The sequence below is a fragment of the Monodelphis domestica genome, chromosome 1, assembly GCF_027887165.1.
Source record: "Monodelphis domestica isolate mMonDom1 chromosome 1, mMonDom1.pri, whole genome shotgun sequence".
Taxonomy (NCBI): domain Eukaryota; kingdom Metazoa; phylum Chordata; class Mammalia; order Didelphimorphia; family Didelphidae; genus Monodelphis; species Monodelphis domestica.
In genome coordinates this window covers 338,020,677-338,047,735 of record NC_077227.1, presented here as the reverse complement: position 1 = coordinate 338,047,735, position 27,059 = coordinate 338,020,677, and the positions used below count along the sequence as shown (strand labels likewise).

At 44.7% G+C, this 27,059-nt stretch overlaps 1 protein-coding gene and 1 long non-coding RNA gene across 3 annotated transcripts in view; one reads left to right on the top strand and one right to left on the bottom strand.

Annotated features, from left to right (window-relative positions):
- Positions 1-6,814: 6,814 nt before the first annotated feature.
- The window catches only part of PSD2 (pleckstrin and Sec7 domain containing 2), a 76,922-nt gene continuing 56,677 nt past the window's right edge, over positions 6,815-27,059 (bottom strand). For both annotated transcript variants that reach the window (XM_056811392.1, XM_001376699.4), the window contains 9 exons: positions 25,268-25,326; positions 20,486-20,575; positions 17,684-17,727; positions 16,099-16,289; positions 14,577-14,647; positions 13,503-13,660; positions 10,922-11,066; positions 9,467-9,610; positions 6,815-8,033 (listed from right to left, as the gene is read on the bottom strand). In XM_056811392.1, coding sequence (XP_056667370.1) covers positions 7,824-8,033; positions 9,467-9,610; positions 10,922-11,066; positions 13,503-13,660; positions 14,577-14,647; positions 16,099-16,289; positions 17,684-17,727; positions 20,486-20,575; positions 25,268-25,326 — 1,112 coding nt within the window. In that variant the 3' untranslated portion in view covers positions 6,815-7,823. The remainder of the gene's footprint in view (positions 8,034-9,466; positions 9,611-10,921; positions 11,067-13,502; positions 13,661-14,576; positions 14,648-16,098; positions 16,290-17,683; positions 17,728-20,485; positions 20,576-25,267; positions 25,327-27,059) is intronic.
- LOC103093619 (uncharacterized) lies at positions 18,283-26,792 on the top strand. The gene is made up of 3 exons (XR_008915118.1): positions 18,283-18,501; positions 20,815-20,933; positions 22,238-26,792. It is a non-coding gene; the product is annotated as an uncharacterized LOC103093619 (long non-coding RNA).

The window sequence follows — 27,059 nt, the reverse complement described above, 5'->3', positions numbered from 1 at the left end:
GGGGCTTAGGGGATGTTGAAGGGGAAGGAGATCTAGGCTGGAGGGGGGGCAGTGCTAGGGTTAAGGAAGCACCCCACCAAAGAAGCCACATGCACAACCACATACATACTCACTCTCCAGGGGGTCAGAGAACAGTCTCTGCTTCCCTACCCCCACCCCCACCCCTGCTGCCAGTGTCTGCTTCTTTGGCAACAGCCTAGGTGAGGAGGTATTTACAAGATGTCTCTTGTGGTGCAAAGGAACAGGGCCAAAGTGCTGACGCAGATCCCTCTGCTTGCAACTTGGGCCTGGAGAGCATGGAATGGTTCCCAGGAAGGATTGAAGGGACAAAGATGAAGGGAGACTTTCTACCATTGAGGAGAGGGGTGGAAGAGGGGGTAATAGGATTGGTACTCTGACATCCAAGGCTTCCCGGGGTTATGGTCCCAGTGGGGCCATGCAAAGTGTCCTGCAGAGCTGGCCCTTCCTGCTGAGACTACCTTCACTGTGCTATTGGTGATCCTACAATTTATGGGTCTATTCCAGCCCTATCCCCCCAGCTCTCACCCTGTCCCCCCTTTCCCCTCCACCTAAACATCTCCAAGGACCAGTTCTAATGCGCTGCGGCTCCTGTTTCTATCTGGGATTATGAACACAGAGGAGGCAGATTTCTGCCTCAGATTCAGCTCTCTTCCATCCAACGCACAGACTTCCAAGGTGGCAAGATATAACACAGAAAATCATTAAACCAAAGCCAGGAGTCCCTACTTCAAGTTCTGATTCTATGTAAAATTATATCCTAGCTCCCACCCTAGTTCCATTATTCTGTTAGATATTTCCTAGGATCCTCATAGTTCTATACCAGGGCATAAGTATATAACTGACCAGTGAATCAACTTTCTTCATTCATGAAGGGCAGCTTGTATATATACCATGTGTAGCCTAGGTTCCCTCAATACAGGGGAAAAGGCAAGGCGATATCATTTGGTTTCATGGTTGGGAAAGCTGAGGAAATTGCCCCACTAACACTGTAATGGCAGCAAACTCACTGACATCTCTATCTTTATCTGACTACTCTCCTCATTAAAAAATTCCTGGGTTTCTTGTTGAGTCATTTTAGTCATGTCTGACTTTCTGTGGCTCTTTGGGATTTTCTGGGCAAAGATACTGGAGCAATTTGCCATTTCCTTCTCCAACTCATTTTGTAGATGAGGAAATGGTTAAGTGACCTGCCCAGGGTAGAAGCAACTTCAAAGTCAAGAGATTCCCTAAGTGCCTCAGTTTCGATTTAGATAAAACTCTGACGTCTGGGCCAATCTATTCAATAAGCTCTTCAACCATCCTGGGATCCCATTCATTCCCCCTATTGACATGGCTACTTGCTCTAAATAAGTTTTATTAGAAGCTATAACTTGACCTCAAGTGATTGAGCCCCCAAATGACCCCAACTGATTCTAAGAAAACTTTTAATGAACCTGTTGACCTTTTAACTTCATTTTGGCCTCTCCTGAGACTTTTTTGCTTTCTAGAAATTTGGAGGAGGGAAAACCAAGAAATGTACCAGTTTGAACTCAACTTTTTAATTCTGACAAATCCAACTTGGTCTCTCCATAATCATATTTGTATATTCATTTGGCTTTTTGCTTTCTAGAATTGTAGTGAGTAGTCAAGGGAAATTTAAGAAATGGGCTAGATTGACTTTTAAATATTATGTGTATCCCACAGATGACCTCCATTAAGCCATACCTCATCTTTTCAATTAGCACTACAGTGAAAAGAGCATAGGCTTTGGAGTCAGAGAACTTGGGTTCAAAAATATGACTTCTTAGGCAGCCAGGTGACTCAGTGGATTGAGGGCCAGGTCTAGAAACTGGAGGTCCTGAGTTTAAATCTGGTCTTGGATACTTCCCCTGTGTGTGAACCTGGGCAAGTCACTTAACCTCTGTTACCTAGTGTGAGATTTAAAATGGTTGATGTCTTAAACTGTAGTGAGTTAAAATGGTGGAAGATATAAATTGTGATAGATATAAGGGAGGGTGAGTAAATTTGACCGCAGAAAATATGTTTCACTACAGTGTCTTGGTTTTTAAATCAAATATAAGGTGGTCGCCAGGGAAATATTCCCAATCATTCAAATACCCAAGTCAACTGGGTTTTGTAGAGATTTTAATTAATAATATAATGAGGAATTAGAGAAAGAGAGAAAGAGTAGGAAAGGAATAATTATGAAGGGCCTCAAGCCAATATGGCCTAGACCTGAGTCTTAAGAGAGAGAATCAGTCTGTTTTTTTGACACTCACCACAAGGTCTGCCTAAACAAGGATTCTAGTGACACCAGGCCAGCTCCATCTCAGCTGACTTCACCAGAGAGCCTTCCAGCCAGAGACTGTTCCAAAGGGCCTTTCTCCAGAGCCTCTCTCAAGAGAGTCTTCCCAAGCAATCCTCATCAGAGATCCTCCAAAAGGATTTCTCCAAAAGGATATATATCTCTCAAGAGATTCTGCTTTTTCTTATATAGGGGTTTTTCTCCCATGTCACCTCCCCTAAGTCCCTACATCTACCAATCACTGTAGACGCTTTCCAAAGGACTGCCCATCTAAATTCCTGCTAAGTTGACCAATCTCCTCAGTAAGTCTGAATCAGAAAAAATGCTGCTGTCGACCAAATCTCCTCAGTAAGTCTGAAGGAGAGAAAACACAGCTGAGTCAACTAATCTCATCAAGAGAAAACTTGCCCGGCCCTTTTAAGTACCTAGCATCCCATTGTATCAATTCTAAAAACAGGCCTGGCTCAAAGAACTCCTTGCCTTATTATAAACATGGCTCCAAGTACTTTCATTGTTTAGCAAGGAGTTTTTTTCCCCTAAAGCAGTCTTAAGTATGGTTGGAGTAGAGGTCCTCCCATTTCTGATCCTGGCGAGTACTCACATCAAAATGGGGAATGTTTCTCAGTAGGGAATTTGTTCCAATTAAGAATTCCCTGATGGGGAAATTTTTAACATTCACAAGTCTGAGAGATTTCAAGATTTACACTAGCCCTTATCACTCTTCTGCCTTGGAACTGGAACTTAGTATTGGTTCTAAGAAGGAGAGTAAGGATTTGGATTTGTTGGTTTGTTTAATCTCTAATACCCCCTATGTGACCTTGGGCAAGTTAGTTAACCTCTCTGGTACTCAGTTTATTTATCTGTAAAATGAGATGGTTGAACTAAAAGGCCTCTAAGATCCTTTGCCATTTAACATCTATGATATGCTGTGATCCTTTGACTCCATTCATGTGCTTCAATACCCCCTTAGCTTGCTAGTGACTTTTGAAGTTTATATCAGATGATGTGTCCTTCGTAGTAAAGATCGGACACTCAAGAGCTAGCAGGAATTGCTATAGATATGTAAGTCCAAGAGACATTCATAATCTGAGAGGGACCTCAGAGGCCATCTTGTCCAACCGATGTCATTTTATGAGGAAATCATTGCCCAGAAAAGTTGTGTGTTGCCCAAGCTCCCAAAGGGAGTAAGCTTCAGAGAGGAGATTTGATCCTGAGTCCTACAGCTCCAGTCAGTGCTCTTTCCTTACACCACGGATTCCCAAAGAACACAACCATTTCTGGCTATGGGATGTGCCAAGGACTTAGTCGATTTGCCATTTTTTTTGTGCTTAGATCTCTCTGCCCTTTCTTGGTCATTGCTGATAGTTCCACTCAGCACCATACCCATTCTTTGCTTTTGTCACATTAAGAGAAACTAAGTCTGTTCCTTAATAGGGAATTGGGAGGAAGGGGCCTGAATACAGTGAACTCCTACCCTCTTCTCTTCTGTTAAGTGTTGATAGTAATATTACAGGAATAATATAGCTCTGCCAGATTTGCAAAGTGCTTTACATATGTTACCTTTTTTAAAAAAAAAAAACCCTTACTTTCTGTCTTAGAATCAATACTATGTATCAGTTCAAAGGCAGAAAAACAGTAAGGGCTAGGCAATGGGAGGACTTGCGCAGGGTCACAAAGCTAAGAAGTATCTGAGGCCAGATTTGAACCTCGGACATTGCATCTTTAGGCCTGGCTCTCAATTCACTGAGCCCCTAGATGTCCACCCTCCCTTCACTTGATAGTCATAGCAACTCTATAGGGAGAGGGAGGCCCTATTATCCCCATTTGACAAATAAGGAAACTGAGGCACAGCAGAGCAGCTCTGTGACTTGTGTCCACAGCCACACACCTAGGAAGTGTGGGAAGCTGAGGGAGGCCTCTGTTGCTGCTGCCCTGGACAGAAGTTGTATCTCTTATGTTCCACCCTCTCATACCCAAGACCTCTCAGACCTTCCAGAGCTGTGTCTCTGTCCAACAGCTTCCACAATGCCACATCTCTGAGCTTTCCCTGTAAAGCTCAACATTCCTCCCACTCTCTGCTTATTTTTAGGTTCTCTCTCCTCAGGCCAATGTGTAACTCTAGGGCATTTGTGAATATTTAAAATGGAATATCTCAGTGGTCAGTCTCCAATACCAACCCCCAACAAGGGGATGAACAGTACTCCACCATCTAGGACTTTTCCTCCCCTCTTGATTCCCTCCCTACCATTCCAAGAGTTCCTACCACTGGGCAGCATCTCTAGTTTGTCCATCTACTGATTATGGGGATCTGCTCTTGCCCTAGGGCTGCCCTGTAGACTGGACACAATTTAAGAGGCTGTCACCAACCCCAAGCATCCCCACGGCAGCCTACTGGCAAAGGTCACTGCTGTCCATGCTGATTTGCATGAGGAAACACATCTGTCCAGTTCACTCTCAACCTGCAGTGAATATTCATGTTCATATGGCATATCCCTTTCATATAGCATACTGAGGCAGCCAGGTAGTGCAATATCAAAACACAGGACTTTGAACCTGGAAGATCCAAATTCAAATCCTTCCTCAGATATGTCTGGTGGCCCTGGACAAGTCACCTAACCCTCTGAGCTTCAGTTTCCTCATCTATCCTCCAATGGGGATAACGATAGCACCTCCCTCCATGATGCTACAAAGATGAATTAACACATGAAGCTAGGCAAACTTTGCCACACTATAAAAACGTTGGCTATTATATTACCCCAAAAACTTTGCTATCAACATTAATGGAAGGGATCAGAGAGGTTTGTATCCTACAAAGGAAGAATGCAACATCCCTAACACACACTTCTAAAGGTTTTTGGAGATACTATGTTGTTTTCCAAATGTAACTTTTCAATTAGGTTAGGTTGCTGGGAAAGTTGCAGGACTTCATTCTCTCTCCTTCTACAGTTAATACATATGCTACAGCTGAATGGAGTCCAATATCTGCTTTATTTTAACACAAGCCAGGTTTTATTATTAGTCAGTTATCCCCCCCCCAAAAAAAAACCAATCCCACCAAACCAGAGAAAGGGATTGCTCATTAAACTGAACTTAGAGAGCAGCTATCACCCACCCACTTGAGGTGCCAATAATTACAGGTCTTAAAAAGAGTGCTAATTTAGTGATCACATATGTTGCAAATTTCTTTTTTGTTCTGTTTTTTTTTCTTCTGAGACTGAATGTTCAAGTTTGGACTCTAGCCATAACATTTGAATTTGTTGCCTAGATTGCCATTTGCTAGCCATGTGACCTTGGAAAAGCCACTCATTTTGCCCTCTCTGGGCCTCAGTTTTCTTCATTTGTAAAATGAGACAGGTGAAATCAGTCATTTCTAGTTCTAACGCCTATGAAAGAAGCAGTCTTTTTGGCCAAGTATGTACCATGGCACCCTACCTTCTCTCAAGAAGAGAGGCCTATTCCTTCCCCCCAACCCCCTAACCCCACTCCCAGTTAATGTGATCAAGGGAGTAATTTGATTTCCTGACCTGCTCAGATACTTCCACAACACCCAGAGAGACCCAGAGATCTGAGCAGAACAAGGATAATACAGAGCAGCAATAAAGATCCCCTCCTCGATGTGGCAAAGTAGGGACATTAATTCATTGCTGGTGGAGTTGTGAACTGATCCAACCATTCTGGAGGGCAATTTGGAACTATGCCCAAAGGGCACTAAAAGACTACCTGTCCCTTTGATCCAGCCATAGCACTGCTGGGTTTGTACCCCAAAGAGATAATAAGGAAAAAGACTTGTACAAGAATATCCATAGCTGCACTCTTTGTGGTGGCCAAAAATTGGAAAATGAGGGGATGCCCATCAATTGGGGAATGGCTGAACAAATTATGGTATATGTTGGTGATGGAATACTATTGTGCTAAAAGGAATAATAAAGTGGAGGAATTCCATGGAGACTGGAACGACCTCCAGGAAGTGATGCAGAGTGAAAGGAGCAGAACCAGGAGAACATTGTACACAGAGACTGATACACTGTGGTACAATTGAAGGTAATGGGCTTCTCCATCAGTGTCAATACAATTTCCCTGAACAATCTGCAGGGATCTAAAAAACACTATCCACAAGCAGAGGATAAACTGTGGGAGTAAAAACACCAATGAAAAGCAACTGCTTGACTACGGGGGGAAGGGGATACGACTGAGGAAAGACTCTGATTGAGCACTCTAGTGCAAATACCAACAGCATGGAAATGGGTTCGAACCAAGAACACATGAGATACCCAGTGGAATCGTGCGTTGGCTATGGGAGAGGTGGTGGGTAGGGGGTGGGGGGGAGGAAAAGAGAATGATCTTTGTTTCCAATGAATAATGTTCGGAAATGACTAAATAAAATAATGTTTAAAGAAGAAAAAAAAAAGATCCCCTCCTCTTCCCTCTGCCATTCTTCCCACCCCCACCTCTCCATCCCCTGTGGGGCAGGCTGAGAGGCAGCCTCAGACACATAGACACACACACACATAGGCTCTGTCTATTTATTTCCACAGCATGGACAGTCAAGCAGTATGTGTCAAAGCTAAAGCCAGGGCGGCCCCAGGAACAAACAAGGGACAGTCCCAGCAACTCAGAGAATCATCCCTCTATCCCTCAAGGTGCCAGGACCACTGAGGAGACATTGAGCCCTAGGCCTTTGGACACATTTGGGGGACACTATAACAGGTAGATCCTTGTAAAAAAGGGTTTCTAGCCGGTGTTTGTTTCTTTTTCCTCCTCTTTCTCCCACATCATTAGATCATGTGTGTGTGTGTGTGTGTGTGTGTGTGTGTGTGTGTGTGTGTGTGTGTGTGAAAGGCCATAGTGTTTCTTAGCTCAAGGACAGAACAATAGTCACAGGCATGAAAACAGGGACAGCTTGACTCTATGAGAGGAACATTACTGGGCCTGGATTATTGCAATAGGAGAGGTTCTGAAGGGACCTCTGCTGCAGCAAGTGGGTGGAATGTGTCTGGGGGGGTGAGGTTTTGGGGGAAGGGGCTGCATTTTGGGAAGGGAAGATGGGACAGGAAGGATCATCTTTGATTTGACGAAATCCACCCATAATGAGAGGGGCTGCAAATTGGACTGAGGTGGGGAGAAGAGGAAGAAATCTAGTGAGAAGAGTTGAGGGCAAGGGCACCTAGAAAGAGCCAAGGTCCCTTGCTCTCAAACCATGAACTTTATGGCAGGGATACAAATTCCCATCATAATAAGTCAACTGTGGGAATGGAGGATCCCAACAGGGAGTTCTCTGGGAGTGCTTAGAAAGAGTTGAGGACCTAGAGATGCTGACATCTCTAGAGTAGGGAAAGAGGATCAAAACCTTGACAATGGCAGCTTCTCGGCCTCCTGGGCACTGACCCTGACTGGAGCCCTTTGGCTTGCCCACTGGGATTCAGTCCATGAGGTCTCCAGGGCAGAACTATGCTTACTGACCTCCATGGGGCAGTTCAGCAGAGGCCCTGCTTCTGTGGCCTGTCCACACATCTCCCAGTTAAGTGCTGGGTTCTGTGACATCCCTTTGTACCAGGCCACCTGATGTGGATCCATGGCCCTGACTGAGGGATGGGCTGGAGTGTGTCTTCCTCAAAGAGAGGTCCTCGGCCTCGGCTGTGGCCAGCCTAGCCTCAATCTGCTCCAGGTCATCTGAGCCCACTTCAATCTTCACGCACAGGAGATGGATGTATGTCTCATAGCGGCTTTTCTGGGAGGAGAAGGCAGGGAGGTAAGTGGCATACAGGACAGTTAGGGAGATGGGAGTCAATAAATGACAAATAAATTCAACCGCATCACCAAAAGTTCTATACTGAATCATGAATATTACTTCTCTCTAAGCTTTTCTTCATCTGTAAAATGGGATAATAACCCTTGCATGGGTTTGGGACTGTGGCCAAAATCTGTTGCTGTGGGTCTATAGAAGCCAAGTCTAATCCAGGGGGGATTCTCACAGAATTTCCTTGGGAATACCAGGGGATTCCCTCCCACTCACCCACTTTTACAAGTTATTTTAAGGAACAAATGAGAAGGAGCAGCTAGGTGGCTCAGTGCATAGAGAACCAGGCATGGAGATGGGAGGTTGTATTCCTAGCTGTGTATGATCCTTGGGCAAGTCACTTAATTGCAATTGCTTAACCCTAACTGCTCTTCTGCCTTGAAATGGATACGTATTGATTCTTAAGTATTGATTCTAAGATAGAAGGTAAGGTTTAAAAAAAAAGAGACACTAAACCAAAAGAGATGGTCTTCTAATTACTCTGACCTAGTTGGAAAATCTGTATTTGTTTAGCTATCAGCACAGAGTCTCAGTCATGTGGTCCGTCTTGAACAAAGAATGTTTTGCATGTTTTCTCCCCCATCATTAGAAGGCAGGCTCCTTGAGGGAGCTTAGCACCGAAGAAAGGCTTTATTGTCTGACTGACTGGATTTCCTTCTAACAGTTTCAGCTCCCTTCCTCAAATCTTGTCTCTATGACTCCATTAATGTCAAAAGGACCACAAAGTTCCTTCTTCTGTCAGTCAGTTGGTCAATAAGCATTTATTTTCAACCCTTATCTTCTACCTTAGAATCTATACTAGATATTGGTTCTAAGGCAGAAGTAAAGGCTAGGCTATCGGAGATAAGTGACTTGTCCAGGATCACACAGCTAGGAATTATCTAAGGACATATTTAAACTTAAAACCCAGAACAACCTCCTCTCTCCAGGTCTGGCTCTCTCTACTGAGCCACCTAGCTGCCCTTCAATAAGCATTTATTAAGTGCCTCCTGTGTGCTGGGAATTATGCAAGGTGCTAAAGATACAAAGAAAAAAAGGGGGGGAGGGTGGCCTTGCTCTCAAGAAGTTCACAGTCTAATGGGAGAGGCACTATGCAAAAAACAACAAACAAATAAGCTACAGATAGGATAATTTGGACACCACTGACAAAGAGAAGGCTCTGGCATGAGGCTAAAGAGAGAGGCCCAAAATTTGCCCAAAGTTGTCTAGCCCCAAGAATGGATTAGGAATCATTAGTGCCTTAGAAAAGCTGAGGAAGAGGAAACTAGCCTTCCCTGGCTCCCTGGGGTCTATGAGGAGCTGAGGATTGAACCCAAATGCCCAAACATTTCCTCCCTCCAGCCCTCCTCTCCCCAGGTCCACACCTCGAACGTTAGATAGTGCTCCTTCAGCCGGTACTCCTCTGCCTCCTTTGATTTGACATTTTTCTCAGCCAGGTGCATCCTGTGCTCTGTGAGCTCTGCCATGATCTGCCTCATCTTGTTTTCATGGGACCTCAGCTGTTCTTCCTGCAGAAGGGACCCCCATAACCAAGCATTGTTGCCTTACAGCATCAGCACAGGGATGGTTGCTCCCATTTCACAGATAGGGAAACTGATGCCCAGTGAGAGACTTGCCAATGATTCTCAAGTGGCAGAACTAGACCCAAAGCACAGGTTTCCTGATGCTCTAGCTAAGGCTTGAGGTGATGTTACTATTCCCATGGAGTGAAGTCCATCTTCCCTGAACTTTAGTGCTAGTCATAACAATCAAACCTTTCTGGCCAGAGGGGAAGAGGGGCAGTGAAAGCCCCTAGGATGGCTTCCTGGTTCAGGCTGTCAGGCCAGGCACCCCCCCCCAACCCCTGCCCCCAGAATGGGGAGAATAGGGTGTCTAGGGGTCACTTTTACAATCCCTCCTCTCTTTCCCAATGACAATTTGCATTTTCAAAGGACCTCAGCTGACATATACATGCAAACTTTGTATGGACATAAGCACACACATACAACACATACATGCATACCCACTTGCATCCACACGCAAAGAAAACCTCCCCTGACACAGCCAGGTCCTGATGTCATGTGCATCAATAAATAGGCAGTGTCAAGCCAGACCCAATTAGATCAGTGGGCCTGAGGAGCTAGTGTTTGCAGAACTCCCTCCCCCAGAGGGCAGGAATGCCCAGGTCACATTGGAAAAAAGCGGACAGATTAGAATCAAAGTCATGAGCTCAAAGATTTCCCAACCCCTAACCAGTCTGGACGGCCGCCCAAGTAGATTACGTCGTCTTCCTTGTAAATCCTGTGGCCTAGAACAGGCAGAAGGACCCAGAACCGGGATGTCAACAGCTTACCTCTTCTCACTGCAATACTTTCTTCTCCAGCCCCTAGACCCAGAATAATAGGAATGCCCTCACATACCCCTAACCTACTTCCAGGAACTACCAAGACCCTCCTCCCATAGGAACTGGGGTGGTAGCATCTCAAATTCTACTTTGCTGTTGGATCGTGCTGTAATTTTGCTACTTATGGATTTTAGTCTCTTGGATCTTGGAGGACAAGACCCACCTTGCCCACAGAAGCCAACAAAAGCCAGTGCACCTTAGTAGAGTAATACCAAATCAGGTCTGAGTCTCAGTCCTAGCTCTGCCACTAGTGCAGCGTGTGATTTGGGGCAAGATATGTCCATGTACCTCAGTTCTCTTATCTAGAAAATGAAGAGGTCTCATCAAGGTGACTGACCTTCAAGGTCCCTTTCTAGCTTTGTCATTCTATGCCTCTAGGATTCTGTTGGGGAGTAAAAAGAGAGCTCCCTGGGATGGGGCAGACTTTGGTCCTTACCTGGCACAGGCGTGTGGTAGAGGAGGGCAGAAGGGGTCTACAGAACTTCTTCATTGAGCAGATAGCAGCTGGGAAGGCAGGGGCAGAGAAAATGGCAGCCACTAGGTTGATTCGAAGGATCCAAGAAAGCATCTCCTCCTTGCTTCTAGGATGGGAAAAAGGTATCCCTTGATCACAGCACTCCGGGCATCCTTTGAGCAGTACTGGACTTAGCAGGACTTCCTCATTCAGGACCTGGCATGGCTCAGCTTCAGCACCTATCCTAGCTAAACTCTGTGATCCCTAACAACTTAATTATATCATACATGTATGTGTGTGTGGGGGGGGTGTATGTTCTACATATATATGTATATATACATACACACACATATCTGTGTGTGTGGCCCTAATTCCTAACAAACTTGCTATGGAAATCCAGATTCAATCCTTATAAATAGAGCATGCTTTATTTTACAGAATGGATTCACCAGCTACCTGTACTTAAAAGTATAGTATGATTGATAAAGTCCAGAGAGGGCAGAGAGGAAAAATCCCTGAAGCAGGAGGGGAGAGAATTGAATTCAGCATTTCATTATTCTATCACTAAGTCACCTGGGACCTTGGACAAGTTGCTTCTGCCTCTGGATCTGTCCCCCCCTCCATAAAGCAAACCAGGTCCTTACAGTCTCCAAATCAGTGGTTTACAAGTAGCTTTTCAATGGCTTGATCAATGCCCCAAGAACCGGCCACCTACATACTCAAAAGGAAGTTGCTGGAACCCCATTCTGACGTTGTTCTGGTGTGGAGAGAAAAGGAGTGAATTTTTTCACTTTACAGTGAGGTCGTGGGGGAGAAGGGAGAAGAGAGGAGGAAACTGGAGCAGACAGAGCTCAAACGTACCCTTCCCACCCCACCTTTTGGGTGGGGCCCTGGTACACAGGGATCAGATGAAGGGAGGGACTGTTGAATTTTCAGGGTGAGCATTAGCACCTCAGAAATCAGCCAACACTATAAACAAGCCTTGATTTATTTCTGTTGGTTGTCCAGGGTTAAGAAAGTGACAGGAAAAATTGTTGTTAATGCAGATTAGACTTGAAAGTATGTCCCCAGTATTTTTCAGAGAGTCCCCAAATACAGTTGTTCATCTGTAAGAGAAGGTTGGCTGCCACTAGGGGCATAAACATATTGGGCCACAGGTGGCCTAGTGAGGGCACCAAGTTCTCTTCCACTCTGAGGTTACTTCCTGGCAGCTTCTATAAGCAGAGAGGAAGCTTTTATGCATATGTTTATTAGCCCATTGTGTATATGTTGGCAAAAGAGAGACAGAGAACCCAGTGCCTCTTCTGAGGCAGAGAAGAGCAGAACTTCTCTGAGGGCATTGTCTGGGTGCCAGGGTTCCTTGTGGGGGGGTGTCTCTGTCTGTCTGTCTGTCTGTCTGTCTGTGTCTGTGTGTGCACGTATGTGCATTTTGGGATCAAAAAAACTAGAAATAAATCAAGTTCTCATATCAGTTAGGGAATGGCTAAATCTGTAATAGACGAGGGACTGATTCTATAACTTCATTGGGACAGGGAACCCCTAGATAAGGAACCTCTAACAATGCAGGCTGACCCTTTCTCTGCAACTAACAGACTTAGAAGAGTTGTTTGGGGCACTGTCACTTTCCCAAGGTTATATAACCAGTAATATCAGGGATGGGTAGTCCTCCCAGGTCTTCTGGGCAACAGGGCCAATTCTCTTTCCATTACCCCACATCACCTATCTCCTTTGTTATTATTATTATTATTATTATTTGCCCTCTGTTTCAAAGAGGACTTCACAGGATGTATTAGGAATATTAAGAAACCAAGACTAAGAAAGATTCTGGAGAAACATGGAAAGGCCCAAATGAAGTAAAAGGAAAGAAGAGAACGATGACTGCAATAATGCAAAAGAAAATAGAACTCAGAAACATTAGGACTATGAACAATGCAGTGACCAGGCTTGAGCCCAGAAAACTGGCCCTGAAACACAACTTCTGTTTCTTAGGAGAAAGGTGGTACATTAGAGTTGCAAGTTGGAGCATACATTATCAGACACGGCTAATGTTGGTTGGCCGCTAGGTAGTGCAGTACTGGGCTTGGAATCAGGAAGATGCATCTTCTTGAGTTCAAATCTGGCCTCAGACACCTGCTGGCTGTGTAACCCTGGGGAAATCATTTAATCCTATTTGCCTCAATTTCCTCACCAATAAAATGAGCTGGAGAAGGAAATAACAAACCACTCCAGTATCAAGAAAATCCCAAATGGAATCACAATGAGTCAGACACAACTAAGCAACATCATCTTGATTTGTTTTACTTAAACTTCTTTATTACATGGGAAGGTTCTTTGTTGGGGAGGTCAAGAGGAAGGGATGTCCTTATTTTTAAAAAATTAATAAAGGTTTGGCTTTGTTGTTGATATGCCCTGGGCTGAGCTGTCTGAAGTCTTAAACATAAAAAAATCTCTATGTTCCCAAGGTTGAACACATAGATCTATGCCTACACTTTCTAGCCCTTTGCTCCTCTCTTAGGCATATCTGTGTCACAGGACACGCCAAATGCCAAATAATGGTACTCACGGTGCTTGGAAGAGAAAAACCCTCCAGTCAGCTGTCTTTAGCTTCAGCACATTAGACTTCTTGCTATAGTCCAAGGCTCTGGTGGCCAGTGCATGATGGACACGAATGGCATTCTTCAGGTCCACCTCTGACAGGTCTTTATCTGGCTTGTATTCATCCTGACATTCAGTGAGTAAGGAAGGAATTTGTGGAAGGCCAGCAGGATTTGGTTCTCCATCTACCCTTCCCATAAACCCTCCCCCTAACACCCATCCCGGGGCCAGTTCCCAACAGAATTATTTTCCTCACTACCCTAGAGACATCTTAAATTTAGTTTTCAACTAAGCCAGAGAAGGCTTCCAATAAATCCTCACCACTCGAAGAGCTCCTCAAGTCTTAGAAGAGCAGAACCTTCCCCCATCCGGTCAAATCCAAATTCCATCCTTCAAAGTCCTGCTTAATTTCCAACTCTCTCCAACTATTGAGTTTCCTAAAATTTTGACTTTAGGGCCACTCAGCTTAGAGACCATGTCATATACTTCCTTATTTCTCTCACCAAAGAAAGATAATACTGGGCAAACTAATAGATGTTGGACCATCTTTTGCCCAGAGATTATATATATATATATCACCTATGAAATCAACATGCCCATGTATAGATGCCACCCATCAACCATCAAATCATCTAAAGCCTAAGGCTATCCCCTTCCATGACTAGTATCTCAATGCTTGAAGTTACTTCAATGTTCATTGATATATTTTAACTTTACTTATACATGTACACATTTCATAGAACTGAAATTGAAGGCAAGGGATTGTTATGGTTTTGTCTCTGTAGCCCCGATAGCTAGCACAGTGCCTGGCACATAGTAGGGGATGCTTAATAAAGGCTTGCTGAATGAATAATGTCCCCTGAGGGACTCTCCAAATGTTCCCTTTTCAACCTGAGACCGTCAGATGACAGTGGTTCTATTTCTTTCTCATGGTTCATGGCCAGAACTACCTCCTCTTTTCTTCAAAACTGGACAGACCAATGAACACTTCAGATTCAGTCCTAAGACAAAAATGAACCATCCTAGTGATGACTACATGTACCTTCTGTAGGTAAAGTATAGTTCCTTTAAGAACTGCATAGAACTTCTTCCACCCTCGCCGACCTCGGGGAGCTAGAAGAAAAAAATGAAGAATGGAGGTCTATGGCCAACCTTTATTCATCCCCCTCCACTGTACAACTAGACCCAAACTTCCTCCTGAATTATAGGTCAAATAAAGTTCCATGTCACTACACAGACCCCACTCTCTCCCTACCCCCCCCCCCACTAATTCCTATGCAGGCCCATAGACAAGTCATACAGAGAAAAGTTCTGTTCAGAAATGAAGTCCACAGGGACAGAACCCCAGAACCATGCCCCCCCTTCCCCCCCCGGTACTCCAGGGCAGCAGTCATGCTATAAAAGGGAATGTAAGACAAAATCAATACCAAAGAGTTCTTTAACTTTTCCAGGGACTGAATCACCCAGGCTACACGTGCCCCATCCCTCTCCCTCTTTGGCCAGGTTGAACTCTCAGGAAAGGTCCCAACAGTGAATAAACCATGAAAAATGGGATAATGATGAAGCAATAATTCCTTGTCTCCCCTCCCCCTGCCCCCAACACACAGCTTGGGTCAGGATCAGTTCAGACCTAAGGGGATGGCAGTCTCAAGCTTCCAGGCTATATATCCATACATAGGAAGCTCTTTCTATTCCTCCTGCTCTCTGACCCCAGAAAGTGTTACCAGAAGTACCGGTGGCCCCATTCCAAGAAAAATGTGCCAGGGTCTAGAAAAGCCCCAGAAAAGCACTAATAAGGACCTCTTGGTTGGGGAAAGAAGGTCAGGACTATAGGAGCTCAAACTGATAATATAAGCCCCTTCAGTTTGGGGAAACACAAATTGAATAGGGCAATGAATAGAGCCAATGATCAGATACAGAGGGGTAACAAATACACAGAAATGGAGTGTCCCCAAAAACTGAGAGATGAAATAAGTTTGGAATTGAGTGAAAACTTTGGGATAAATCAAAGTAAATCCAACTTAGAGGTGGGGGTGGTGAAAAGAGAACTCATTACTCCTCTGGAATAATGTAGCCCAGAGAGAAAATAAGAGGGGGGAAAGGAGATGGGTGAGTTAGGGAGGTCATATGTATTCTAGCAGAAAGGACACTGGATTAAGACTCAAGTTCAAGTCCCATTCTGTTACAACTCACTCTGTAGCCTTGAAAAAATCACTTCGACTCTTTGGACCTCAGTTTTCTGCTCTGTAAATGGGGAGAAAGATCCCTTTTCCTTACCTATCTCTCAGTGTTGCTGTGAGGATCAAAGATGACAGATGTGAACATGCATTGCCACGGTCACTGTATATATCTCAGTATAACTGGGTGTAGAGGTGGTGGGGAAACAATGGTTGTTTGGGACCACCAACACTAACCCATGAGATAACATGAATTCCCCCAAGTGCTCCCCCAATATCCCCTCAGGGAGCTGACGAGGAAGGAGGGGGAAATATCTCAAGTGTTCTGTGGCAGCTCCTCATCTCCTCCCCCCACGACCCCCCATACCCCTTGGGAGTAGCACCCACTTCTCTTGCCATCCATGTCAGCATGGGTCTTGCGGGTGAGCACACCATGCTTGTAGGTGGCAGCGTTGAGCGCCTGAGGGATATCCAGGAAGGGGTTGCTTCCGTCTATGATCCTGGTCACTTTCTTGGCCCCAGGTCCGAACTTGTCGTCCACCAGCTCAGACAATGACTTCCTCAGCTCCTCCTCATCGCTGGGGAAGCACAGGGAATGGGACCACAGGATGGCCCCTGTCTCCCCCACACACCCTGGGGGGTTGGAGGGGAATCTGTAGCCCCCACCCCATACCCTTCACCCCTAGTCCATTCCTTGGGCCCTGGAAGAGCTGGGTAACCCAAGAGCATTCCCAAACCCTCACTTCAGTCCTTACCCTGGGAGAAAGTTCAGTTTGTCTAAGAGCTGTAGAGGTTCTGATTCCTAATTCTGATTCCCCTACCCTTGATCTGAGCTCCTGATACCAATCTCTCTGTTCTTCACCAAAGAACCACAGAATTTTAGATTCTCCTCCCCACTTTCTAAGGATCTTGGGTCAATGGATAGAGAGCCAGCCCAGATCTTCAATCTCTCTCTCTTGTCTGAAGTGAAAGGGTATGGAGGAGCAGAGAAAGAAGCTCCAGTGAGGAACTGGGATAGGACAGTTAAGAGATAGAGTGAGGAACTGAACTGCTTGGCCTTTTTAGCTGATAAAACAGAATGGGGTGAATTCTAGGAATTTCATTACTAGCAGTCTACTACTATGTCGAACTCTACTAATTCTATTGAATTCTTTCTAACTAAAACCAAACTGGCATTTGAATGGGAATGGGGACCAAGGAGAGGTCTCCAAGGTTTTCACATTTTGGGAACTTCTTCTGAAATGGAGGGTTCACTTGGATTACTATCCATTTGTCTCTTGGACCCTAAATTCCTCAAGAGTAGGCTCTGGGATATTTGGTTCAATACCTACAAATATGGCGGTGACTGGCCATGAAGGCTGGTGGTGACTAAGCCAACACACTAGGCTTGGTCCACTGACCACTGTTCTATCAAATCAATCTCTCCTGATTGGATTTCTTTGGTGGGCCTCACATATTCCATACAGACTCAGATCTGGAAGGAAACTCAGCAGCTACCAAGTTTTCAACCTTTGCCTGAATGGGAAACCTCTCCACAACATACTGACAAGTAAGCTATCCTGTCCACTGCTTAAAGATTTACAGTGTAGTCTTCATCAACTACTTCCCGAGGGCAACCCATTTCACTTTTGGAAGGTCCTAATTGTTAGGAAGACATTCCTTAAAAACAAAAATTAAAAAAAAAACACTAAAATCTGCCTCTCTGAAACTTCTCCCCCAGCTCCCAGTTTTCCCCTGCATGGCCAAATAAGTCTAATGCTTTCTTCCAATGGCAGTCCTTCAAATATGCAGATGCCTCAGTCTTCTTTTTTCTAGACTTAATTTCCCCAATCCCTTCATTTCTCCACTGCACCCAATTTTCCAAAGACCTAAATACTATTGTCTTTCCCCATTTGGCAATGAGCCCCAAGGGCCTTCATCCCCTTCTCAATCAGGCACCCTCCCCCACCCCAAGGCCACAAACACTACTCACATGGCCCACTCCAGCTTTTCATTCTTGATGGAATTGTACAATGTCTGGAAGGAGAGGAAAAAGAAGCACTAATGAGGAGTCCAGAAGAGCTGCAGCCATTCTTCACCCTCCAGTTGAGTCAAAGAAGTCTTTATGTAAGGAAGGCCTTGACCAAATCAGGCAGACTCTGTAAACAATGTCTTCAGGCTCATTTCCCCATCTGAGTGGCCTCTTTATGTTCACTTGGATTCACCATCTATTTGCCTTCCATCCTAAATCCCATGAGGGCAAGTTCTGGGGTAATTGATCTCATTTGGTACCACATCTACAAATAAAAGTGTTTCTTTTTTTTTAACTCTTGCATTCTTTTAGAATCAATACTAAGTATCAGTTCCAGTGTAGAAGAGCAGTAAAGGTTAAGCAATTGACTTGCCCAGGGTCACAGAGCTAAGAAGTGTCTGAAGTTATATTTGAATCCAAGACTCCAGATCTCCAGATCTGGCTCTCTATCCACTGAGCCACTTAGCTGCCCCTACAAGTGATTCTTGGTGGTGACCATTATAATGGCTTATGGTAAGTGACAATGATGACCATAGTAATGGTGGTGCTGGCAATAATGGTGATGATGATGATGATAACGATGATGTGGATAATGGTAATAGTGATGGTGGCAGTGATGACAATGGATAGCAGTGCTGGTTGTTGATTCAAGTCATTATATACTAAGCACCTACTATGTGCTAGTCACCGTGCTAGGTTCTGGGGATACAAAGGCAAAAATTTAAATGTCACTGTTCTCAAGGGGCCCACATTCTACTAGGGGGAAACAAAAGACACAAGTAAGTAAATAGAAAATCTATACAAACTAAATATTATATTGTTTCAGAGGGGCTCAGAACTCTAGCAATTAGAGGGATCATCAAAGACCTCCTAGAGGTGGCATTTAAGTGGAGCCTTGAAGGAAATAGGTATTCCAAGTCAAAGGTATTAAATTCACAGCTCACCAGTCACTGGAAATACAGTTGAACCAAATTAAAATGCAATTATTGGACAAATGTTTCACAAAATAAATATGAACACAACATAGATAAAGTGAATTTGTGGTTTTCTAAATCAACATGTGATCAAGCAAGGATATCTTTCTATTTGAATTTGAAACCATTGTTTCAGAGAGAGAGTACACTTCAGGCTTGGGGGGCAATCTGTGCAAAGGCATGGAAAAGGGAGATTTAAGGGCATTTAGGGAAACAGAAATGGGACTTGTTTGACTGCAGCTATTGAGGATGTAAGGCAGAAAATGTGAAATCAGTCTCAGATACATTGTGAAGGTATTAAATGCCAAAAAGAAGTCTATATTTTATACTGGAGGCAAAAAAAAAAGGAATTATTGAAGCTTCTTAAGCATGGATAAGCACTTCAGGAATATTTGTTTGGCAACTGTAGATTGGAGAAGGAGGAGGCAGAAGGACTGACTGGGGTCTATTACAGTAGTTCAGGTGAGAGATGAAAGGGGCCCTGAACTAAGGTGTGGTTTTGTGAGTGGGGGGAAAAAGAAAATTCACAAGATTGAGAGTCCATAAGACTAGGAAACTGGATATGGGGGTGGTGAAGGAGAGGAAGGATTGAGGATGACCCCAGTGCTGAAAATCTGGGTGACTAGAAGGATAATGATAACCTCGACAAAAGTAGGGAACTTATAGGGGGCAGCCAGGTGACTTAGTGTATTGAGAACCAGGCCTAGAGACTGGAGATCCTGGGTTTAAATTTGGCCTCAGATATTTCCTAGCTGTATGACCCTGGACAAGTCACTTAATCCCCCCTACCACTCTTCTTTCTTGGAATCAATACCCAGTATTGATTCTAATATGTAAGGTAAGTTTTTTTTAAAAAGTGGGAGAGTTAGAAATAGGGGTGGTTTCAGATGGGAAAGATGATGAGTTCATTTCAAACAAATTGAGTTTAAGATGCCTCTAGAAAATCCAGAGGAAGGTATCCAATGGTCATGAGGAACTTATAGTTTAGGAAAGAGACTAGCACTGGATATAGATTTGGTAGTTGGTGATGATGATGGTGATAATAGTGATGCTGATGGAGATCATGGTAATAATGGTGGGGATTATGATGATAAATGGTTGGTGATGGTGACAGATGGTCATGATGGCAGTTGTGGAAGTGGTGCTGATAGCGATGGTGGTGGTGATGGCGGTGATAATAGTGATTGGGGCCGATGGAGAAGCCGAAGAAGGTGAGGATGGTGAAGATGATGATGAGAGCTCTTATGGAGACTCTGATGGAAGTGATTCTGATCAGTTAGATACAGGTGACTCTAAATCTGCTGATTCTTTTCAAGACTATTGTGATGATGACAAACATAATGATGGCGACACCAATACCGACAATGATGACAGTGATTTCAATGAGGAAGCGGGCTATAATAACAGTGATTATGATGATGAAAGTGATGAAGAAGTATGATGGCATTGAAATGGATTTTTTTTAAAGAACCTATGTTCTAGAGCAGAGCTGTGTCCCTGGCTAAAGGAAATCAATATATTCATGATGTGGATGGGAATTTGCCCAATAAATAAAATCCTCAGCCTCTCTTTAACATCCTCTCCCTCATCCCAGCTTTATCACATGTTTCCAGATAGTGTCTAAGATATTATTCATTAGAATCTCAGAACTTATCTCAGCTTTTTCTGAAGTCAGAAGTAGCACTTCTGACTATGGGGAAATAGTGGAACGTGGGGAAAGAGGAATCCCATCCAAGAGACAGAAGGATTACTAGCAGACCAAGATCAAGGCCAGGCTTTAAAGAAGTACCTTCAGCAGATCCTTGGCAAAGTCCTGTCCATCATTCAGCCCGTCCAGATTGGCAATGAATTGCTGGCAGGACATCTTCTTGCCGATGTTCTGTAACACAGAGAGCAGGAGGCTCAGACTAGGGAAGGGGCAGCTTGGAGAAAGGCAGTTCCTTCAAGGTGGTGGGAAGAAAGGATGAAAAGGCCTAACCCCATTCCTCTCACTTTTCTACTCTTGTGCCATAGACAACATCGACTTGCAGTGAGGGTGGCCAGAGGGGAGCTAAGGGAGAAGTTGGCTAGCTAGAGTACAAATTCTTCACAATTATTCTCCATGAATCTCTTCCCCAGGATCTGAAAGGGAGGCTGGCTCCATGACAATAACTTGAGGAGCTAGTTTCCCTCTAGGAGATGTGGAAAGAATTGGAAAACAGGGAGTCATTGCATCTCCAAGCTCTGCAGCAATTTTGGTGAGAGCTCATATGGACTCTGTCCCAACCTATCATTTGTCTTTGTCCCAATGAGGAGGGGAAGATGAAGCTCCTGAGCTTCCCATCTTGAGATCTGCCCCATCTATAATTATGTAGACTTTGGGGTATCTGTATTTGTATGGAGTTTTCCATTGAGAGATGTGGGGATGTGGGAATGCCTTCCTCTATGAAGGAAAGCACTTAGAGTATAGAGGTTGTATATGAAAAATGAAAGGACTTGATTCCCTTTTTCTGGGTGTATTGCTATAAATATCTGTGGATACCTTTATCTCTCCCAAAAGCTAAGCTAGGGAAGGTTAGGCTCACAGGATCAGAGACCTAGAGCTAGGAAGGACCTTAGAGGTCATCTAGTCCAATCCCCTCATTTTCCAGGCAAGGAAACTGAGGCTTAGAAACCTTAAGGGATTTGCCCAAAGCCAAATGAGTGAGTGATTTCAGTGCTGTGATTGGAACTCAAGTCTTCTCACTCCAAAATCAAGTCAGCCCTCTCTACTGCAACCTTTCCCAACACAGAATCTTCCCTATTTGGGAATAAAAGAAATATAGGGAAGTAGGGCAGAGCTTTGACAAAAATGATGTTTTCAGGTTAAGGGTCAAAAGAAAGGCCATAGGATCATGGTTCTAGAGCTGGATTACCGTCAGGCTTCTGAGTTGTAGTCCAGCTCTAGAACCATGATCAAATGAGGAAACTGAAAACCAGGGAAATTAAATGAATATGGTCTCAAATATAATAAACATAAGAAGTGGGATTTAAATCCAAGTCCTTTGGCTCTGAATGTAGACTTAGTGGAATAGTAGTCAATTTTTTAAAAATTAGAAATAGATGCATTGGATGAGAAATTGGATAGGGGAAAAACACATAAATGCATTTCCAAGACTGAGAGAAGTCATTTGGAGATTTTTTGGTTTTTCAGGGTATCCCTCTTGCTGCTCTCCCTCTAGTGAAGTAGACAATGAAAAACTGACTGACTTCTAATTATCTCCAGAGTTCCACTCCTGAGTCCCATTTTGGAGATCAGGAAGGGAAGTGGAGGCTTCCTCACAGTTCAGGCTATTTAGGTCTTTGCCACAAGGGAAAGAAAGCTCCAAACAGAGCGAGACCCACCTCCCAGGAAAGGGGAAGTCCCAGGATTCTCTGTAGATCCCATCTGCTTCCCATTGTGGTTGGTGTGGAGGGAGGATGGAGGAAGACAGGGCCTGGTGTCAAGGTTAGGGACTGTCATATGAGCTTTCCCTTCTGTTCCTGTTCTTGCTGAGAATAATAATAATTGACATTTCTATAGATCTTTGAGGTTTGCAGTTTTTCCTGTGCCTTCCTTCACTTGAAACCCACAACAATCCTGTAAGGTAGGTACTGCAAATATTATTATCCCTATTCTACAGGAAACTGAGATTGAGGAATGCTAAATGACTTGCCAGTTAGTAAGCAGAATTGGAACCCAGGTCTTCCAGATTCCTGCAGCTGAGTTCTATTTACTGTCAACCTTCACACACATTATATAGTACCTAGCACAGTACGGTGCACTTGACCAGAAATGAATGAATACTTTCTGAATGCATGAAATGAATCAATGAATGAACCAATGAATGCATTGTGGATAACTGAAAACTGATTGTAAACACTGGCATCCCCTCCCAGCCCAGGCTGGCCTTTCTAACCCATAAACTTCAGAACTTTAAAGAGGAATAGAGGGTCCAGGACCTATGGAATCTGTCTCAGTCACATTCACATCACTGAGGTGGGGAGGAGTTCTCACCCAAGTTAAATGGCAAAATGAATACTCTTGCTCCAATCTCAGAGCAGAACCCAGACTCATTCTCTTTCTGGAAAATTCTATGCCCAGAAAACTTCTCCAGTCCTAGTTGGACACTGTATGTTTATCATTTGGCGAATGTACACCAAGATCAATTAATTAGTAGTTCAGTACTTGTGACAACATTCTATTCTCAGCCTAATCATTCATCCATGAGATGAGTCGCTCTAAGCACACCAGAAGGGGGTTTCTGGAGCTTACTTTATGACTGCACTTTGGGTTTATTCTTATTCCCAAACTAAAGGTTAGGGGTTGTAACACCTCTTTGATGTGCTATCAGCTCCAAAAGAGGACAGAAGCAGAAAGTAGCCAAATAAATGTAGAAGCAAACACATTAAACTGATGGTGGACTTTAGCTTTACCAAATGTGCACTTCTAAGAATAACTCAAATTTGGGTAGACAGTAAGGCATGCAAAAGCCTACGAAATGTATGAGATTAGTGCTAGAATAATCATCCCCATTTAACAGATGACAACTGAAAAGGGAAGGGATTTAGTCCATAGTCACATAGCAAGTAAGTCCCTTAGACATGTTGAAACCCAGTTCTCTTGATTCCAGATTCCGAAGCCAGAGTTCTTTCCACAACTCCTCATTCTATATCCGGGATATATTTTTCACCAAAGCTTCGTTTAATCCAACTCAATCTAAATTTCCTTTTTTGTTGTTTTTTTAAACCCTACCTTCTGTCTTAGAATCAATACTAAGTATCTGTTCCAAGGCAGAAGAGCTGTAAGGGCTAGGCAATGGGGGTTAAGTGACTTGTTTGTGGTCACACAGCTAGGAAGTACATGGGGTCAGATTTGAACCTGGGATCTCCCATCTCCAGACTTGGCACTCTATCCACTGAAGCACCTAGCCACCCCCTAAGCTTCCTTTTCAGAAAGAAGGAAGAGGCTGAGACATTAAAGGCAAACCTCATCACCAATGGAGGACTGAGACAGCAAACATAAATTAGATGCGTAGGGACCCCCAAATTTGCACTTGTACCATCTGTCTCTACCTGTCACACCACATCTTGAACACCAGAATTGCTAATGAGGAACTCAAAAGAGCCAGGGAGACAGGGGAGAGAACCCATGATGGATGGGAACAAAGGAAAAGAGTGATTTGGTCCAAAGCATAGTTGGAGAGACAGGCAGGAAGGGGATGATGAGATACACAAAGAGACATGCACTCCCCCCCCCACCTACACTTACCACCTGGCAAAGAGCAAGATAACGGAAAGAGGGGATCCCGGAGCAGACAGAGAGAAGAGGGAGAAAATAATGAGAAGGCTCTAGTTGTGTCAAGGGCGCCAGGCCAGGGTCTTGCCTGTCCAGGGCACCCACTGTCCAGCCAGGCATAAGGTACTGTGGATCCCAGAGGGTCCACGCACCTTACTTAGCTCATGAGCCCCACAGCAGGAAAATGAGAACAGACCGGTAGTTAGACATGAGAAAGAGACCAGAGTTTCAGAGTGAAGTCATCTCAGTTCCAGCAGAGGCCCCTGGCAGTTCTCTATTCTAGCTAGCCTGCCAAATTGAGGAGATCAACTTTGGGCTTCATAGAATCAAGTGGATCTGGCCAGCTCTGGGGTGACCTCACAACTGGGACCAGTTGGGTTTTCCATCAAAATGCTCTTAGGAGGCTTTTTTCATCCATCCTCAGAATCTCTGCCTCACCACAAACAAGAGTCAGGAACCTAGGGACATGCCTGCCCATTTCACAGATTCTCGGAGAAGGGCAACTGAGGTCACACAGAAAGTCAAGAACCCAGGCTTCCCAATTCCCAGTTCTATCTACAAGGAACCCTATATTAAAATGTGGCACCCGATGAGTAGGAAGAAGAGAAAGGAAAAGAGAACAAAGGGGAAGAATAAGAGCTAATACTTATATAGCACTTTAAGGGTTACAAAGTGCTTCCTGCACATTTCAGATTTGATCCTCACGATGATCCCCATTTACAGATTAGGAAACTAAAACAGAGGTTAACTGATTTGTTCATCAGTCACATAGCTAGTTAGTGGTGGAAGTCAGATTCCACTCTGGGCCTTCCTGGCCCCACATTCTTTCTAGATAAGAAGTTGAAACTGCAACCTGCCTAACGCTCTGTGGCTTTTTTCAATGTCTTGGGCATGGCCACCACTAGCTGCCAAATTTTTCCCTTATCCCAGAGGTTGAGCAAGAGCCTCAGAGTCAGTAAGTAGCAGGGATCTGGCCCCTGAGGATACCCCATCCTGCCCTCCATCCTGTTTCCTGGAATCTCTGTCTCAACACCTCCAGGAGAGAGAGAGACAGCTAATACCCATCACCCCAAGGGAATCCACCAACCACTTGTATCTTGGCCAAGGCTCACCTGCCCTCCCAGGGAGTTGGAGGGGGGACACAGAGGAGCCCCACACAGGCTCCCTGGGCCGGTCCAGACCTGCATCTTCCTTCTGCATGCTGGCCTTTGCCTTTATCCATCCCCCACCCCCCCCACCCTTGTCTCCCTTCTCTTCTTCCCCATCTGCACTTACATGTCCATGCAAGTCCGTGTTGAGCAGCATCAGGGCACAGGTAAGCGTGTGAATCCCATCTGAAACACAGCAGAGGCAGGTGGCCCTCAGCCTTGGGTCCCTTCCCTTTCCTGTTACCCAGGGCACCTGGACGGCAATACAATTTAGGGAGCTGTCTCCTCGAGGAAGACACACCCTCAGGTCACCTTGAGTAAAGTAGGACTAAAATTGGGTTGCTTCGGCTTGTTGGAAGGGGATGAGAGGTTGGTCCAAGAATGCCCAGGACAGACAGAGAGGACAGATGGAAAAAGCAGACAAGGCAGAAAAACAGAAAGTACAATCGAAACAATATACATTCTGGGGGCAACTGCATGGTTCAGTGGATTGAGAGCCACACCCAGAGACTGGAGGTCCTGGGTTCAAATGTGACCTCTGACACTTCCTAGCTGTGACCCTGGACAGTCACTGCCTAGCCCTTACTGCTTTTCTGCCTTGAAATCAATGCATAGTTGATTGTAAGATGGAAGCTAAGGATTTATATGTATATGCATTTTGATTAAAATGATGGGTTTCTTAAACTATGCAGAAAAAGCCCCTGAATTTAGAATAACTCCAAAGAGCAATACCAAATCTAGAAATCAAATGACTACAAATGCCCAATATGGAAGACATTGAGAGGCAGTTTCTGAGTTGGCTTTGCCTTGGCTGGCTTTCTTTGTATAATAGAGGCGATTGGGGAACCCCTAACTTGCTGAACCAGGGGTCCCTCCCATGGAGCTGCATTTGCCTTCGGGCCTCCTGCTGAGAGGACACCCACGAGCTTTTCCAGGATGACACAGCAGCTTCTGGGGGAAGGGGTGAAAGACGATTGGACACCAGGATTTTGTGAGTCAGGAGGCTGCACCAATCAGGCTATAAGAGCTCGGGAAACAGCTTCATCACTGTGCCTCTTTTTTTCTAGCACTTTCTCTCCCTTGGACTTCCAGCAAAGGGAGGGGGGAGAAATAAAGAAGATTTCTCTCCCCTCCCTCTCCTAGGCAATGACCAAATGACAGATTGCAACTCAAGCACTGGGGGAGTGCTTGCTTAGGCTAGAAGGAGGCTGGACCCTGGCTGCCTTCTTTTGGTCCCTCTGTCCCTCCCCTGGAGCAATGCTTGGCAACCAGCAATCTGGACAAATGGCAATGCCAGCCTTGGCAGTGACATCTAGGGTCAAGATTTCTTGAGTTTGGGATTCGGGCATCAGCTAACTAGAGGGAGGAGCTTCCCACCGAGGCATGGTACTTCTCAGAGGAGAAGAGCGCCACCCACAGGCATCTTCAGGCTAAAGAAAGCCATGACCCACCAGCCTGGAGATTTGGACTGGCCAAGCACCTCAGGCCCTGAAGATAATGAGAAACATCTGTCGGGCCATTCCACATGGAGGTGATGAGTGCAATGGGCTTTCCAACGTCTTTTACGTTTCTATATTGATTCAACACCGAGTTATTTGTTCCTTGTGCAATGTCTGTGATGGGAAAAATAAATTTTTGTCCTATGCATGATATTTACATTGTATAATGAGGTCCTTTTCTACCTAAGCTTTCTTTTACAGATTTCCCTGGAATTGCACCTGGGTAGGGGCAGAACTAGAGAAAGAAAAGCCACACACACACACACACACACACACACACACACTGGGGTCAAACCCAATTCCAAAATAAATTTGGATCTCTGTGAGCCTCCCTGTTGAGTCCCCTGAGCCACAGGGTTATCGCTGCTATTCAGTTGTTTCAGTTGTGTCTGACTCCTCACGACCCCTCTGGAGTTTTCT